This window comes from Mustela erminea, chromosome 3 (assembly GCF_009829155.1).
Source record: "Mustela erminea isolate mMusErm1 chromosome 3, mMusErm1.Pri, whole genome shotgun sequence".
NCBI lineage: Eukaryota > Metazoa > Chordata > Mammalia > Carnivora > Mustelidae > Mustela > Mustela erminea.
In genome coordinates this window covers 124,904,819-124,922,209 of record NC_045616.1, presented here as the reverse complement: position 1 = coordinate 124,922,209, position 17,391 = coordinate 124,904,819, and the positions used below count along the sequence as shown (strand labels likewise).

The following is a 17,391-nucleotide window of genomic DNA, read 5'->3' as shown; positions in this document are numbered from 1 at the left end:
TCCTTTAAATGCTTTCTGCATTTTAACTCTGATGAAAGTACTATTATCATGACCATTTTGCATACAAGGAATGTGGGGCACAGCAGGTAAAAACCAGAGAATGCCAAAGCAGGTAGAATGGACCCCAAGGTCTAGGTCCTTTACCATTCTTGTGCAGCCTCTTGGCCCAATTACCGACTTTGCAGCCATCCTGTGTTCCTATGCCAGGCTCTGGCAACAATGAGGCCCACAACCCAGCCCTGCCAGGCGACATACCATGCTTGGTCAGGCAAAAGATCCAGGAACTAAGGCCTGAGGTGGGGCGGGGCAGGCCCATTAGCACCTCTGAGCCAAAGCACAATGGATACCTTAGCCAGGCAAGCAGGAGCTGGATTTCTGCCACACTGATCCCCTAGGCCAGGCATCCCTGCAGCGCTCTAAGGCAGCTCCAAGGGCAGCCCTGGAAGGAGCCTCAATTCAGTTTTGGTAGTCAAAGCCTGGGCGAAGATGACTTAAATGAGACTAGGAGGGAAAAGGGGGACTTACCAAGTTCTAGCTCTGATCATTTGAAATAGGTAGAAGTCGGGGGTCGGGGTGGGACAGATCATACAGGCTATTTGGGCTTTACGAACACATCCAGATTATCACACAATGGTTCCAGAACACGGCGTGCCAGACTACCTCCCAGGCTGCCCTAGGAGAATGGCCCCAAGCAGTTCTGCCTTCAGAAAAATTGGCCCCACAAGCTGCCTAAGACCAGCTTTCACCAGCTTCAACAGTTTCTGGACTCAGCACTTCAAACCACCAGTTCTCTGCCCTGGAGTCTGGTGCCAGCCGGGACCCCAACCCTGGGAGCCCCTCTGTGGCTTGTGCCAGGGCAACCAAGTCCCCCAAGAGTCCAGTCTCCTCCCTCTCTAGGGACCAGGACACCCTTGACTCCTCTTAGCAGAAAAGTATAGGCAGAAGGTGTGAAGATCTGAGCTGTGGGTTTATTTATCTGAACTAGGACCCTCCCCGCCCCATAGCACTACTAACTTGGACTTAACCTTCTCCCAAACACTTAACCAAAGACCTGCCAGATCAAATTCTTTTGGAAGCACCCACCTGACTCCATCTTACACGTTACAGTTACCCTGACCTCACACTCCTTGATGCTTCCTCTCCAACAAGCCCACCTCACAAGAGTCCCCCTCCCCAGCCTTTCCAGAGAGCCCTCTGGCAGGGTGTATGTCCCCAAGTAAGTTGATTACTTTTCTTTTTTTTTTTTTAAAGATTTTATTTATTTATTTGACAGAGAGAAATCACAAGTAGATGGAGAGGCAGGCAGAGAGAGAGAGAGGAAAGCAGGCTCCCTGCCGTGACCTGAGCCGAAGGCAGCGGCTTAATCCACTGAGCCACCCAGGCGCCCAGTTGATTACTTTTCAAAATCTCAGTTTTTACATCTGAAAAATGGAGCTGATACTAGTTATCTACTTCACAGGGCCCTCAGAAAGTGCCTGCCAACCTTGAGAGCATTCTGCTAAGTGAAGCAAGTCAGAGAAAAACAACTCTGACAGGACCTCGAGGCACAAACCGGTGCACAGATAGAACAGAAAGGTAGTTGCCTGAGGCAGAGTTTGGAGAGTGGCAAAAATGGGTGAAATGAGTCAAAAACTATAAACTTTTAGTTACAAAATTTAAAAAGTCCTAGGGAGGAATGTACAGCATGGTAACTTTAGTGAAAGATACTGTATTGCATATTTGATGGTAGATCTACAAAGTTACAAGGAAAAAAAAACTAACTATGAATGGTGAAGGTTATTAATTCATTGCGGTGTTCATTCTGCAATCTATACAAACATCGAATCATTGTGTTGTACACCTCAGTTATACCTCACTTAAATACCTTCATTGTTGATATTGGCAGGTATTTTCTGCTCTAACGATGAGCAAGAGGAAGCATCAGAGAGGGGATCTGGCACTGTTCTGGAGTACATGTATTATGTCAGTGACTCCTCACCAAACCCAAGGGGGGATTAAGAGTAATTCTCCCCCACTGAGCAGAGGAATAAAGCACTGAGCAGTCACTTGCCAAAGACACAGTGAAGGTGAAGCAGGGCATCTTACCCCGGCAGGTGGAGGGTAGGTGAACCATGAAACTCCTCCACACCCAGAAGCGCTTTGCGAAGTATCCCATCCACGGGTGGTGGCCAGCCTCAATTCCCTTGAGATCTTTGAGGCTCTCCAGACCACTCCTACTCCTCTCAAGACTCAGGAAAAGGAGGGGCACCTGGGTAGCTCAAGCATCTGACTCTTGGTTTGGGCTCAGATCATGATCTCAGGGTCTGGAGATCTGGCCCAGTGTGAGGCTCCACACTCAGCAGAGGGACTGCTTCTTTCCCTCTCCCTCCGCCCCTCCGCACCCCCCACACTCATGGTCCTTTTCTCTATGATAAATCTTAAGCGGGGGGCGGGGGGGGGGGGACAAAGGACAAGGAGTTCTAATACCCAGCACTCTCAACCTCTCCTTCTCAAGGACACTGACTGACCTTCACCTCATTCACTGAGAATATATCTGAACCTGGCTCAGCCTCTCTCGTGGAGTCCTGCCATGGTCCCAGCAGCTTTGCCATCCATAAACATGCTCCATCCAATGCCTTGGCTGTATTTCTTCTTCTCCTAACCTCCTATCTTTTCCATTGCCAACCGTGGCCACACTAGAGCTTCCCCTCAGAGAACAGCTCTACCTCTACGATCTTAAGTTCAAATACCCTTTGGTCTAACCACATTGAACTCTCCTTCCCTCCAGTTTTCTTAATACTCCCGAGGATGCCTATCACTCAGCCTCATCAAGACCACCAGTCCCTTGTGCATCCTTTACCTTGTTTGCCCTTCCAGTAAGTCAGCTCACTGTCTGTCTCTTCAACCATGGTCTTGCCATTGTCCTAAATGTCTGGAAGAAAAAAATAATTCACAACCCCACCAGATTCAGGCCATTGTTCAGTCATGGCTTCTGAACTTCCCACCAAACAGCAACCGACGCTGCCGGTTCCCCAGTCATTACTCGCCGTCGCTCTTTAGCTTCAAGCCCACTCAGCCAAGCCCATACTCCACCACATTTCAGTCACCATCAGCCAAGGGACCTCTCGGTCTACTTCATCAGCATTTATCCATCTTCAGTTTGGCCCCATGTAAAGAGGAAAGGTGCCCCTCACTGTTCCCGGCCCCTCCAGCTCTGGCTCCTTCCTCTTCCCCTTCATGGAGCAATTCCCTGACATGGAGCAACTTCCTGACAGACGTCACTGCAGCAGCGTCAACACCTCACCTCCCACCAGGCCTGAGCGCACCCTGGCCCACCCAGGTCAATGCAGACTCAAATCCAGTGGCCACTTTTCCGTCTTTATTTTCATGATCTCTGGGCAACCGGCCACTTCCTCGTTCTGGAAAGATCTCCCTTCTCAGCCTGCTTGACTCCACACTCCCTGGGGTTTTCTTCCCAATCTTTCACTTCTCTCTCAGCCTCCGTTTTGGCTCTTTTCCTTTTTTCCAATCCCACAAAAACTGCTTGTCTACTATAGGCCTGCATGAACCTCCTATATGCCTGCATGAACTGAGGGACTGGGCTTCCTGGGGATTCTTCTCTTCCTATTCTGCATGACCCTCCCAGATGGCAGGCTCATTCATGGCTTCAGGTATCATCTAAGTGGTGAAGACTGGGAGTGGAGACATTAGCCCAACCGGAGTTCAAGTTCTAACTCCCCCACACCACAGCCAGGACACTCCATTTCTCTAGACGATAGTTTTCTAATCTCGAAGATAACAGTAATGAACAATACATGAGAAACACTTAACACTGTGGCTCCCACATGATAATATAATAGTCTATGGCAAGGAACAACAAAGGCACCTACTGTTTCTTACTTCATCTCCAGGAATCCTCTCTGAGCTCCACCAACCTACATGAAACCTCAACTCGGATTTTGCACAAGCAGCAAAAACTCAACAACACCAAGATTAAATTCCTCATTTTTCTCTATCATGCCATTCCTTCAAGGGTGACCTACCCCAGTACATGACCCCACTAGCCACCCCAAAATTACGGTGGTTTTAAAAGATGCCCACAAATTCTTCGACTTCCTCCTACCAAGAGGTGGTGTCCATCTCCTGCCCTGGACCCTGAGCTCACCCGTGGGACTGCCTTGATGAACAAGATAACAGTCCACTTGGTACGACGAGGCTGCTGAGGCTCAGTCAGAAAAGACTGGCAGCTTCCACCAGTCTCCTTTGGCACATTCACAGTGAGACTTCCGCCTGGACGTGAGAAGTACAATCCCTCTGATTCAGCATGGAGACAGACCATGAAGAGAGATGCCCCCAGGAGTCCACACTCTTCAAGCCCCCAGCTGTTTGGCTGTTCCCAACTCCAAATGCAAGACAAGTGCATGAAGAAGACTTGAGATGAGCCCAGTCACCATTTGACTGTAGGTTCCTGAGGGATCCTGAGCAAGACCAGCCTTGCTGGCCCTAATCTACCTCCAGATTCATGAGTCAACGAGTTCTTGTGCACGGCCACTCTTTGAAGGTGATTCATTAACACGACAGAGAACCAGAATAACGCTCAAGCCAAAAATCTAAGGATTCCCTAAAATCGTTCTCACCTCCTACATCCAATTGCGGAATTGAAGCAATTCTTTAAAGCATCTACTTCTGCAGATCGGTCCTACTCCTGACTGGTGGTGAATACCATCACTCCATTCCTGAACCAGGAAAACCACTCCCTGTCTTCTTGGTCCCATCTGGCCTCCCTTCCCCATCCCTCACAGTGCAGCCGGATCAGCCCAAGGCAGTCCAGGCAAACCTTGGAGGTTCCAATGACGTGACCCTCGCTGGGCTGTGCAGCTCCAGGCACATCCACTGTCTTGACTCTGCTCCAGGCACACCGAGTCCTGGGAGGTCCTTGAAGTGTGGGGTCACTTACCCCTGAGGCTCTGCACAAGCTGTTCCTTCTGCCTGGCTCTGCCGGTCACTGGGCCAACTCAAGTCCAACATTACAGATTAAAAAGGACTCCTCTTGGAAGCTCTCTTGGGCCCTCAAGTCTAAGTTAAGTTTCCTCTCAGACACTCCCTCAGTAACTTTTACTTCACTCTAAATGGAATGAGCCACTCCAAAATGTAACTGCCTATTTTTCATCTCTCAGAGTGTAAGTTCCCTGACAATAGGCCAATGGCTCACGCACTTGTATCTCCGGAGAGCCAGGACCACATCAGAACCTAAAAGGATCAAAAAATTAGAGTTGTTTCAGTGAATGACTGATAAATTATATCAAGGCAACTCCATCACTTAATAAATAAAACTGGAAGAATGCAAGACAGCTAACTCTTCCCGAAAGTATACAAAAAGGACTAAAATTTTTTTGAAATGAAATGAACACTTGAGATTACCTAATTAATCCCATCTTTTTACAGATGAAGAAACAAGTTAATGAGACTGACGGGCTTGCCCAACCTCCACACCTGGTTGGTGGCAAAGACAGGAACAAAAATCAGGTCAATTAACTCCCATGGTATCATTGTGACATGTCCGAATCTGAGTAAACCACACAGCTGAATAGCACAGGAATTTCAGAATATGGCCAGTAAATTCTCAAGATTAAGAATCTGTTTTATAATCCTCTGGTATTATATTATTCTCATGCCTGAACATACAGAGTAGCTTTGGGCAACTTTTGGGCAACTCCAATTTCTTTGGAGTACACACCCATCAGAATGGGTAGTGAGAAGGACTGATAATACAAGCAGTACTGGTGAGGATATGAAATAAGTGTAACTCTTACACTGGGAGAGGTCCAATTGGTTGGTACAGCTGCTTTGGGAAAAATGTTTGCCAGTATTTAGTAAACCTGAACATACATGTACCCAATGAGCCTGAAATTCCAACGGAATTACTAACCAACGGAAGTTAGTTAGTAAAAAATATGCACTAGAAAGTTTGTAGCAGATTCCAAATATCCTCAAAGTGAAAACAGTCTAAATGCCCAACAACAGAATGGATGGACTAGTAATGATATATTCATAATTACAATGCAACAAAAAAGAACAAATTATTGATTCATCCAGTGTGGATGAATTACACAAGCATGCTGAGTGAAAGAAATCCTAAGCCTATCTGTGATTCCATTTATGGGACATTCAAAATCAGGCAAACCTAATCTAGTTCAGTACTACCCGGGAAGGGACAGAGAGAGCCTTCTGGAGTGTTGGAAAGGTTTTATATCTCCATTTTGGGGGTGATAACACGATACAGGTACATATAAACTTAGCTTTACTTTTAAGATTTGAAGTACAACTTCAAGTGCACAATTAAAATTGAGTGAATGAAAAATTAAAAAAGATAGGTGCACATCAGCTTTATTTAATGTAATACAATATAATCTCATTTAACCCTCAAAAGAGCCCTTAAGCTTTGTAAATATTATTTACTAGTCATGGTTGAGTTCAAAAAAATCTCTGAATCACAAGAGAAAGAAAGAGGGAATAAAAAATGATAGTTTAAAAAAATCAACTTTAACATTCTTTTTGGGACTTTTCTTTTTGTAGAACAGACCAAAAAGCGTGTTTTAACCAAGGTCAAGGGCAACTTTAATGTCCAGCTCTTAAAAGGTACATGAAAGGATGTGTTCCTACATGATGTTTAGTTAACTCCACAAAGATTGTACACTGCTAAGTTCTGAAGAGGAAAAAAATCCCTAGGATGTCACTGACGCAGGGCAGGAGACAGGGGAAATCAAGGACATAAGAGACTCACTTTGTCTACACTTCTACTGATACCATTACATTGAGTCATATGGACTTATACCAATCAGTACAGAAAAATCTAATGTGATTTTTTAAGTACAGTTTATTATGTTTATATCAGTGCTAATCATCACAGCAACCTCTGATGCTGTCTCAGTTTAGCACAAGAGAAAATTGTGATTCAGAGTGATTTGTCTTAGACCAGGTTCCCAGGATTTGACATTTTAAAAGTAAGTGCATTCTAAATATATATATATCTTCATCCAAATGAACTTGAGGACTAATACAGGTATGTCATGTTTTTATTCTGCTAGATAAAAACACTGAGACAGAGACACTATCATTCACTCTCATTTCAGAGTAGACCATATAATCTAACATCTACAAAAAGTTGCAATATTTTAAGTCTCTAAATGTATGATTACTTTGCAAGACTTTCCTGATTTTTCCATTTTGCTATGGACAGATATTTGGACAACACCTTAGATCACACAGGTAATAGGCAGAATACCCAGGAATCAAATATAGAATGTCAAAGATCTTTTTCTTCTCTGCTGCAATAGTAGGTACAGATTAAGATCATGGACATGTCACCAACCCTTATGACAACCAAGGCCGCTGTGAGGACTCCGCTCTGCCTAACCCTCGGTTTCCTCAACAAGACAGGAATAAATACTCCAACCCCACTCAGGGTTGGTGAAAGGGCTAACGGAACAGCAGAATCCCATATTAAACACTCCTGCAGAATCAAAGAACAAATTCTCAAGGGTTAATCAGCAGCAGCACAAACTTTATTATGTGACTTTGACTTAAACACTGGTTGATTCTATGGAGCACTGTTTAAGTGCATTACTAATATTAATTTATTTAATTTAATATCAAAAGCTTTAAAATGCAGGTACCTTTGGACCCTACAACTCTACTTCTAGAATTTGATCATAAGCAGAAACACCCCAAATGATTAGAAACACTGTATGCAATAATCCCTCTTTTAGAGATTCACCATGTAATCTGCATATTAAAGGCTGTACAATATAGAAACTTGTTTTACTTTGATCCAATTTTTAAAGTTACTTGGCACTGGAATTGCTTTTTGGCACAAGACTTATTTAAGTACCACTCTTGCGGCGGCTGGGTGAATGAGTCTCTTAAGTGTCTGCCTTCAGCTGAGGTCATGATCCCAGGGTCCTGGGATCAAACCCTGCATCCTGCTCTCTACTCCACGGGGAGCCTACTTCTCCCTCTCCCACTCCCCCTGCTTGTGTTCCCTCTCTCACGGTGTCTCTATCAAATAAATAAATAAAATCTTTAAAAAAAAAAATTACCACTCCTTATAATACACTAGCATAAAATATCCAGAATTTATGCAGAATATTCATTTCAGTGTTATTTATAACAGCCAAAATTGGAATAGAAAATATTCAATGGAAAGGTGATTAGTTAAAAAAAAAAATTATGGTTTGTCAGTATATAATGCAGGAAACTAATGAAGAGAAACTTAAATTTTAAGTATTCATACAAGTAAAAAAGCAGGTTATGAAACTATCTTCATTATGATGAAAATGTTAACTGGTTCTTTCTGGGTTACTGGATTACAATTTCCCCCCACTGTGCTTTCCAAATTTCTTTTACTTTAATAATATGTTACCAAAATAATCTGGTCTTTCACTGGCAAGAACAGGTGTACACATGCAGAGATGTTAATAGGATTACAAAATGATTGTTATCAACTGTAAGACAGGAAGCCTAATACTGAAATGCAAATGAAATTTCATTTATAGGACTCACTGTGTAGTACTAACAAGTAAACATCTACAAAGCATGCCTCAAAACCAACACCTATGCTCTTCTGAGCTGCTCACAAAATGCAAATAAGATCTACATACAAAAGCATAAATGGTATTATCCAAACCAAAAACAAAAAACAAGTATCTATGGATATATATGAGTAACATTTATTGATCTCAAAACAAAAAATTTTCAAGAAGGGTGGCAGGTTACAATTTCTGTAAAATTATATTTAATCTATTGTTAGTATATTCTTTATACATTCATGCAAATGTAAAAATGCAAAAACAATGCATGAGAATGACACCCACTAACTTCAGTACAGAAAAGGGGGAGCAGCAGGCTTTAGCTCTAGCCTTAAAGGTTTTTTTGTTTTTTTTTTTTTAAAGCAGTTTTGAGCTAAAATGGTAAGATGTTAACAACTGTTCATCAGAGAGGTAGGCAGGTACACAGAAGTAGGTTTTATTATTTTCTGTACTTTTCTGAATATTAAAAATAAAACTTTGTGGGACGCCTGGGTGGCTCAGTTGGTTAAGCAGCTGCCTTCGGCTCAGGTCATGATCCCAGCGTCCTGGGATCGAGTCCCACATCGGGCTCCTTGCTCGGCGGGGAGCCTGCTTCTCTCTCTGACTCTGCCTGCCACTCTGTCTGCCTGTGCTTGCTCTCCCTCTCTCTCTCTCTCTGATAAATAAATAAATAAAATCTTAAAAAAAATAAAATAAAATAAATAAAATAAAACTTTGAAAGAGCTATATTTTGTTGTAGCTCCTGACTCCATGATTAGGAACCAGTACAGTCCTTTGGTGCCTCAATCAGTGGCCCTGGGAGGACTCTAGGTGGTCATCCACTTCTCCAAGAGTAAGGCCAGGGAAGCAGCTACCAGCTCAGAAACACCCAAGAATCCCTCTCAAGGAGACAGGGACATAATTCCGTGAGATAATACCTCAACCCTGAGCAGCAGTCCAGAGGTCAGACCAATGCCCAGCAAATCTAGGTACAAAGGAACCTGATAAATGAGACTGGCCGGCAAATCTGACTTTCCAAATGGGTCCTCCCCAAACCATGTAGGTGTGTTTGGCTGTGAGCCAAAAAGCAGAGCACCAATGTTTATGCAAAAAAAGAGTGGAGAAAGGTAGTTATACAAATGAAAGCAGAATTCCTGAGTCAGCGGCTCACCTGAAGGCACAAAGCCACGCCACTGCCCCCAGCAGGAACTGGGGTGTCCCTACACTCCTGCCAGGGCTTCTCCCAAAAAGCCACAGGACAAGAGACCTGTCAGTTCCCAGTATCAGGTCTGTGATTCCTGCTGCCGCTCTCATGTCCTCTCAGCTATCACCAGGTAGCCGGGACCACACTTTTCCGGGAATGGGCTTGGAATTCACCAAGCTGGGCTCACCCTCTAGCCCCCACACTCCAATCTCACTGACCCTCAAGTTCCCTCTTTTCTAAGGCCGCGCGTATTGTAAGTCGGTAGTCTCTGGTTAACAGGACCGATGGGAGGACAGGAGTAAGACACTTTGCACCATACTTGGTGCACAGTCCCCTCTGATCCTGGTGGTGGTGATCAAGGTGGTCAGGGACCCTGCCCTGATCTGATGAAGGAAACAGACTCCAAGGACAGCCATCACCCTGGGGCCATTCAAGGGCTATCCACACGTCTTGATGTCAGCACTAGAAGTCAGAACTGGCTACATAATTTGTGAGGCCCAGGGCAAAATGAAAATGTTTTGCAAAGCATCAAAGATTCAGAGGATGGTCGAGCCCAGAGAATTAAACCAAATGTAGGGTCCTTCGAAGCCTGGTCTCCCACAGCCACGTGCCCCTGAAGGCAGCCCTGCTGGAAATAAATGTGCTCACTCACTCACTCTGTAGACACTGGAAATGAAGGTCAACAAGAGCTCAGCTTTCTAGACTCACCCAAACACTGGAAGCATTAGGGCAGATAGATGCGGGGGCGGGGGTACGGGGTGGGGGCGGGGAACTACAGCATAACTAAAGGGGGCTGTAGACCTGAAAATAAGTAATTCCATTTGTGAGAAGTTATCAAGAGGAAGCTGCTGTTTCCTTGCTCTCTGCCATGCACTTACCAGAACTTCCCTAAAAGTCTTTCCTTCTTCCCAGTCTACCTCAAAAACGAATTATTTATAGTGAGTATCAGGGGAGTGTGCCCAACTGAAATCCATAAGCAACACTGCTAGGGGCCTCGTGTCTGCTGGGACAGTCTCACTTCCCAGGCAGCACGTGGCGGGAGCACAGCAAGCCTCAGACAAACGGACAACTAGGTCGGACAACTAGGTCCTCAGTCTCAGTGACCTCTTCAGAAAAGAACTGTAACTTGTGACAGGCAAGAGGGTGCCCCTGCAGTGACAGAAGAGGGCTAACAGAGTGGCTGAGAAATCCATTTGTGGTCACTTGATGAATCATTAGATGGTGACAGTCAGTCACCTCAGTGACCAGAGTCAGTATATTGTGAGACAAGAAGCTCAGGACACAACGCAGTTGTTCATATTCAGCCTTCTCCTTAACAGTCTCTTAGCAAAGCCAAGTTCTTGAGAACAAGGGAACCCTGGTCAGCCTCCTCTAGACCCCTGGTTTGGTTTGGTTTTTTTCCTTTTACCCTTTACTTAAGCAGCCGCACAGTAATTACATGAAATACACTGTAAAAATTTCAATGGTCTCCCAACAGCTTCAACACCAGGCTGAAAGAAGTCTACAAACCCAGCTCTATTCCTTAGCTGTGTGAACTTGGGGAAAGGACACCACCTTTCTGAGCCCTGTTTTAATGCCATTACGTGGGAAAGCATTCATTTACAAGTTATCTGGCACACAGTAAGCGCTCTATAAGTGAACTCCCTCCACCCCAAGCATGCCAGCAAGCACATGGCTTAGGCTCCCAGAGACCGTGAATCATTCCTCCTGTGGGACTTTCCTTAGGACTCCCACTTCCAGACTTCTGAAATTGCAGCAACAGAAGCTGGAGAAACAGAGCAAATGCCTCCAAGTCGAAGGTCCTGCTTAATGGTACAGATGTTCTTCAATTTTTTTTGCCATTCCAAGTCCAGATGGTAGATCTATCCTTGCATTAATCTTATGATTCAAAGAATATTTACATACAGTTAAGAATAAAACTTGTTTGGCCTCTATATTATAGTCAATTTGACCACAGTCAGAACATACAATTTATAATGTTCGTTCAGGGTTAAACACACACTTCAAATTTAACCAAGCACCAAATAAAATCCAAATGTGCCTTTACTCCTCTTTTCAAATAGGCACATTTACAACTTACTAGGACCTATAGGCTCTGTTGTTCCAAGCAGATCATGAGTTTCTGATCTTGATCAGTTGGTTTTTATTCTGTAGATGGTGATGTACTTGTGCTGACTTTCTCACCCAATCTTCTCCCCTGACACCCTAGTCTTTATAATGGCAGGTACAGCCTTGGACCAAGAAACTAGGCCAGGTTCACCAATCTATATGGGAAATCTAAAACGCTGGCCTTAAATTCTAAACACAGTATACAAATGCAATGATCCTAAGTTGACAATTAGCATCCAAGACTCATCAACCATTTTCAGTTGCCACATTTTCAACTCTAACTCTGCATTTTAGTTCACAATAAAACAAAAACATGTAAAACAAGAAACCTACCAGTAAGCCAGGGAGCACATCAGAAGCTACCTTCTCTCTGATGCACCTTTGACATCCTGTCCTGCCATGGACTCTCCTAGAGCCACAGGCCTGGCCATCCTACCGCCAAGGGGACCTCAGCTAGGAGCTCATTCTCCCAGGACTTTCAGGGCCATGCACAAAGCAGGGAGTTCCATGAATATTTGCTGAATGGATGAAATAATATTAAAATAACAAGGGTCTTATGACATCCTACTTGCTGATTACTACTCCAAATCTTTCCATATACTAGCACTAGTTTAAAAGTTAGCCCAATATGGACAGTGGGGAGGGTATGTGCTATATGGTGAATGCTGTGAAATGCGTAAACCTGGTGATTCACAGACCTGTACCCTGGGGATAAAAATACATTATATGTTTATTAAAAAAAAAAAATTAAAAATAAAAAAAAAAACCAGCATTTACCAGTAAGAAATCATTAAGGTCTTAAAAATAAGCGATGTAATCACAATACAATAACATTCTATATGGGGGGGTGGGGGGAGAAAGGTGTTGCTTATAAATCCCTTTCTTTCCCTCCATGATCTCATTTAATTATCATAAGCAGAATGCATTTTACTATTTTGATGGCAGAAGGGGGGAAAAGGTAAAATTCTAACCAGTCAACAAGAGCTAGGACAGAAAGAAAATATGAAACTGAATCTAGAAGTTGATCTTGTCCAACCCACCGGGAAAACCTGGTAGGTATGTTTCTCTTTCGTTACAACTAGATTTTCTCCTACCTTACTCCCTGGCTGGTTCTACCTGTCAAGAGAGAGTAAGATGCCAGTACTGCCTGTTGGAACAATACCAAATCTTTATCCACAGACCCGACAGGTATGACCATGGCCTTTCAAGTCCAAGGTGAAGGTGGAGAAAAGGTGTGTGGCCTTCTAAGCCAATTTCCTTAACCAAAAACATGAGGTTTTTATATTTAAATGGTCACCCAGGCCAAACAAAGTATCTTGATAATCTTGAAGTGTAAAGGATACATTCTGCATTCCCCAGAACAAAACACCTAATCCAAACAGATTTTATCTTGTCTCAGTTTAGAAACTGGTGAGAAAAGTAGGGCTGTCCCTCCATCTCAGTGATTCAATTCAACAAATACTGGCACTGGGTGATATTTATTTAGAATTAGCAAATTACCACTATATCCCTGAACTGAATTAAAAAACTCCATCTTGAATATTACAGCATGATCCCTGTCCCTTACCTTACTGGTCACCTCTAATTGAGAATATTTATTTTTAAGAAAATCAACAACCTCAAAGATCAGACAGCTACATCACTTGCTTCAATACCCACAGTACTATTATTATAAGCTATTAAAATAGCACCTACCTTTCTCCCATTTCTCTTCCTTTCTAATCTCGAAGTAAAAAAGGTTAAGTGATGACATTCCATCCAAAGAACAATGGACAATACACACACAGAGCTCCCTCTTCCAGCTTCCAACAGCAGCAACAAGAAAAGTCAAGCACCGATTAAAAAAGAAAAGCTAGCATACACCAGTATTCTTGTCAAGTGGACAGGGAGCTCTACTCCACAAGCCCAGCAAAACCTGAAGAGCCAATCTTGTCAAGAAAGGAGCATTTTTTTCTGGAAGTCAAAGAACTTGAGAATTGATTTTAAAAATAAAATGCCAGATGCAGTCAACAGAACTGATTTTTTTCTAGAAATTGTTTTTTAATAGACACCATATAAAGATTACATATAAGCAAATGAATCAATTTGAAAGGCAAGAAGAATGGAATGTGTGGCACGTCATTTTCTGTGTTGGTGAGAAGTAAATACAAAAGCATGACTCTGAAGAGTTGTATCTTTTAACTGAAACTGGACTGAAAAATTGGACTTCATGTTTAAGGACTGTCTTAAATGTTTTCACAGGGGATGCTTGGCACACTCATACAAAATGACTTATTTCCTTTAAGTTTTTATTTAACAGCTTCACTGCAGTTGTAATTTTTTAAGCTTGAAGTCACAAAATTATATTTTTTAGTACCAGTGCAGTAAGGTGTGTGGGGGCGTGGCAGGTGAAACCAAAAGGCTGTGTCAAATTTGGGGCCCACTGATTTTAACACAAGCCTGTTAATAAACTGCCAAACAAATTAATCTGCTTTTTAGGTACCCTGAAGCCCCACTAACAAATCATTCACCACCTTTAGATAATCCACCTAGAAATTAACCTGAGTAATCACCAATTTTCAATCCCCGAACCCCAAGTGGTTTGGTGGTTTTGACACCTTGGTTTTGTGATGCTATTTGTAAACTTAAAACTCATCCACTAAAGAAATACAATGATCAGAACCACCAGACTTCCTTTATAGGAATTACTTAAGTATATAAAATTAGCTTTTAGTAGTACAGGTAATGTCACCCTTTCCTATTTGGAATTATTCTCAACAAACTTTGGCTTTGAGTGGACTACAAAACAAAACCATAGTATTGTATTTTACCTGGCAAGCTACAAAATAATCAGTTACTTGATTTAGAAAATCTAAAACACTTGGCAACTTTTAACCTACAGGGCACTCTGAATTTTAAAGGACACGGACAATCAGATAACCTCTATAACTGGCTCCAGGTGTAGGTGGATAATGTCCCTTTATCACAAAGATAACTGACATCAACAAATGAACAAAACAGAATTTGAACTCAATTTTTTTCTCTCTGCTCCATTCACAAGGTCGTGCGTTAACTTCAATCACCACCCTTCCCCAGAAGACAAAAACAAGCCATTAAGCTTTAGGGGAAACATTTACTTCACATAAACTAGAGTTAAGTCCAAAGACAAGAAAACAGTACAAAACCCGTCCTTATCCAGCATTTCTTGATCATGAAAGCTTCACACAGTCTTTCTTAGAAGAGCATTAAGTTTAATTCCTAGAAGGCAACGGCAAATCTCTGCCAGGACAATCCATAGTAAAATCCACTGCATGTGTCCAACAAGATCACAGAAGGGTCAATGTTTTTAGCCAGCTACTGCAACTCTACGTAACTGCGGTCTGAGCTAACAAGGTAAACCTGGTAATTGTATAGGATCGAACACAGCCAATGTCAGTGAGGTTCCCCTTGAACACACACATGCAGCTCCGGAGAAAGAGAATTTCTGGAACAATACAGGATGCTTGCATAATTCCACAAAAACACGAGTGCATTATTAAAATACTGCTCAGCCCCAGCATTGTGCTGACACTTCCCACCTAAACTTCTCAGCACAAGCCCGGCCTAAAAAGCAGCTGGGATCCAGGGTAAAAGCCACATGCACCCACAAGAGGTACAGTGGGACAATGCCTGCCCTACCCAGTCCCGAGCAGGCTGCGATGTAGTTTAGTCCCGTCTACTTTACGGTAATGTGCTTTTAAACCCTCGCCACGACCGAGGTCATAGCTTTAGAGATCTAATAACAACCAAATGACCGGGGCTGCCGGGCACTTAGTAAGCCATTCTGGTTATGGCTCTTTAATAGTACCTGGAGTTCTGCTAAAGAGACAGCACAAAACTCCTGCCTCCCCGGAAAGAAAGTCCTTTTCGGTGAGCGCAGAGGGAAGCAAAGAACCTGATCGCGGGCAGAGGACGCCCCGCCGCCGCGGCCCCATCTCTCCGGCACCCCCAGCACGCCCCCTCCCCGCAGCGCGGTGACCGGGGCCGCACCTTTACCTGTCAGCTCCACCACCCCCTCCGCCCCGCCGGCCGCCCCTCGGAGTCCCAGCACAGCTCCAGAGCAGGCTGCAGGAGAAAGAACCCCAAAGGCATCCCATCCCAAAGAAAGCTAGCAAAAAGGCTGTTCCTCCAGGCGGAGGGACATCGGGCACGTCGGGTTCCGAGAGACGACACTCCACCCCTGTCCCTCACCTACCAGATAATCCATGTACAGAAACGCCTCAGTTATCCGGAGATCAGACATCCGGCAGCCTAAAGCATCCGGAACGGCTCCGAACCCGGAAAAAAAAGCTGCTTCTCTGGCTGCGAGCGAGCAGCCCCTGAAAAAGCCAGCAACAACGAAAATAGCCGAGAGCAGCCGAACAGCCGAAGATTACACAAGGGGCGCGGCGATTGGCCGGGCGGGCGGGCAGAAGGAAAGGAGAGCGCTCATTGGCTGCGGTGCCTATAAAAGGCAGGCCACTGCGGGTGGCAGGCGAGAAGCGCGGGAGCGGCAAGGGCGCTGGTTCCTGTGAGCCGGGCGGAGGGCGGGGGCTGGGGCGGCGCAGGCGGAAGAGCGAGCGGGGAAGAGCGAACAATCTGCCGGTGCTGCAACTGACCGAGTTCTGCGTGCTCCCGTAGCCGCCTCTTCGGGCGGAGCGGAGCAGAACCGTTCTCCAGTGCCGGAGAGCCGTAGTGTCCCCTCCCGCCCTCAGTAGGAAGCGAGCCCTGAAGCGGGAGGCGTGGTGGCCACCGACACCTAACGCCGCTCTCCCGAGTGATTTCCTGCGGGCTCCGCGGCCTCGACGCAGCACTGAGGGGGCGCCTAAGGAATGTACTCTCCACAGGCGGGCCTGTGACGCGGTAACCCCAACCTCCCACCTTGAGGATGTGAATCTTCGAAGAGGACAGCTCCAGCCTGAGGTCCCTCAGGGTACACAGAAGCTTAGGACACAGCCAGGGGTAACCCACGGGGCTCCCTTAGAACACCAGGTTACCCTCAGATTTCACTGTCCACCACGTGAAAGGAGAGAAAAAAAAGAAAGTCGAGGGACAAGGTAGACCTCAAACACTGGAAAAGTAGCGGTCAGGTCTTCACAGGCTTGGCGTCCAATTGCACTGAGCACAAGTCCATCATCGCTAAAGAAAATGAGCGATTGGGGCGTCTGGGTGGCTCAGTGGGTTAAAGCCTCTGCCTTCGGCTCGGGTCATGATCCCAAGGTTCTGGGATCGAGCCCCACATCGGGTTCTCTGCTCAGCAGGGAACCTGCTTCCCCCTCTCTCTCTCTCTCTGCCTACCTCTCTGCCTACTTGTGATCTCTGTCAAAAAAAAAAAAAAAAAAAAATCTTTAAAGAAAATGAGCGATAGAACAAGCAGCTGTCTGGCAATGTCATGTACTATCGTGACCCGCTATCCTGGTTAAGAGGTAAGAGTATAAGCAGGTGCATTTGAGGTTTGTGCATTTCCTGGTAAATAACTGGGGGAGGGTCTGAATCAGTCAAGAAGCTAAGTAAGGGGGCGCCTGGGTGGCTCAG

At 44.7% G+C, this 17,391-nt stretch overlaps 1 protein-coding gene across 2 annotated transcripts in view; it reads right to left on the bottom strand.

Annotated features, from left to right (window-relative positions):
- Positions 1 to 16,228, bottom strand: part of ARL15 (ADP ribosylation factor like GTPase 15) — a 395,820-nt gene extending 379,592 nt beyond the window's left edge. For both annotated transcript variants that reach the window (XM_032337414.1, XM_032337417.1), the window contains exon 1: positions 16,073 to 16,228. In XM_032337414.1, coding sequence (XP_032193305.1) covers positions 16,073 to 16,120 — 48 coding nt within the window. In that variant the 5' untranslated portion in view covers positions 16,121 to 16,228. The remainder of the gene's footprint in view (positions 1 to 16,072) is intronic.
- Between the last annotated feature and the right edge of the window lie 1,163 nt (positions 16,229 to 17,391).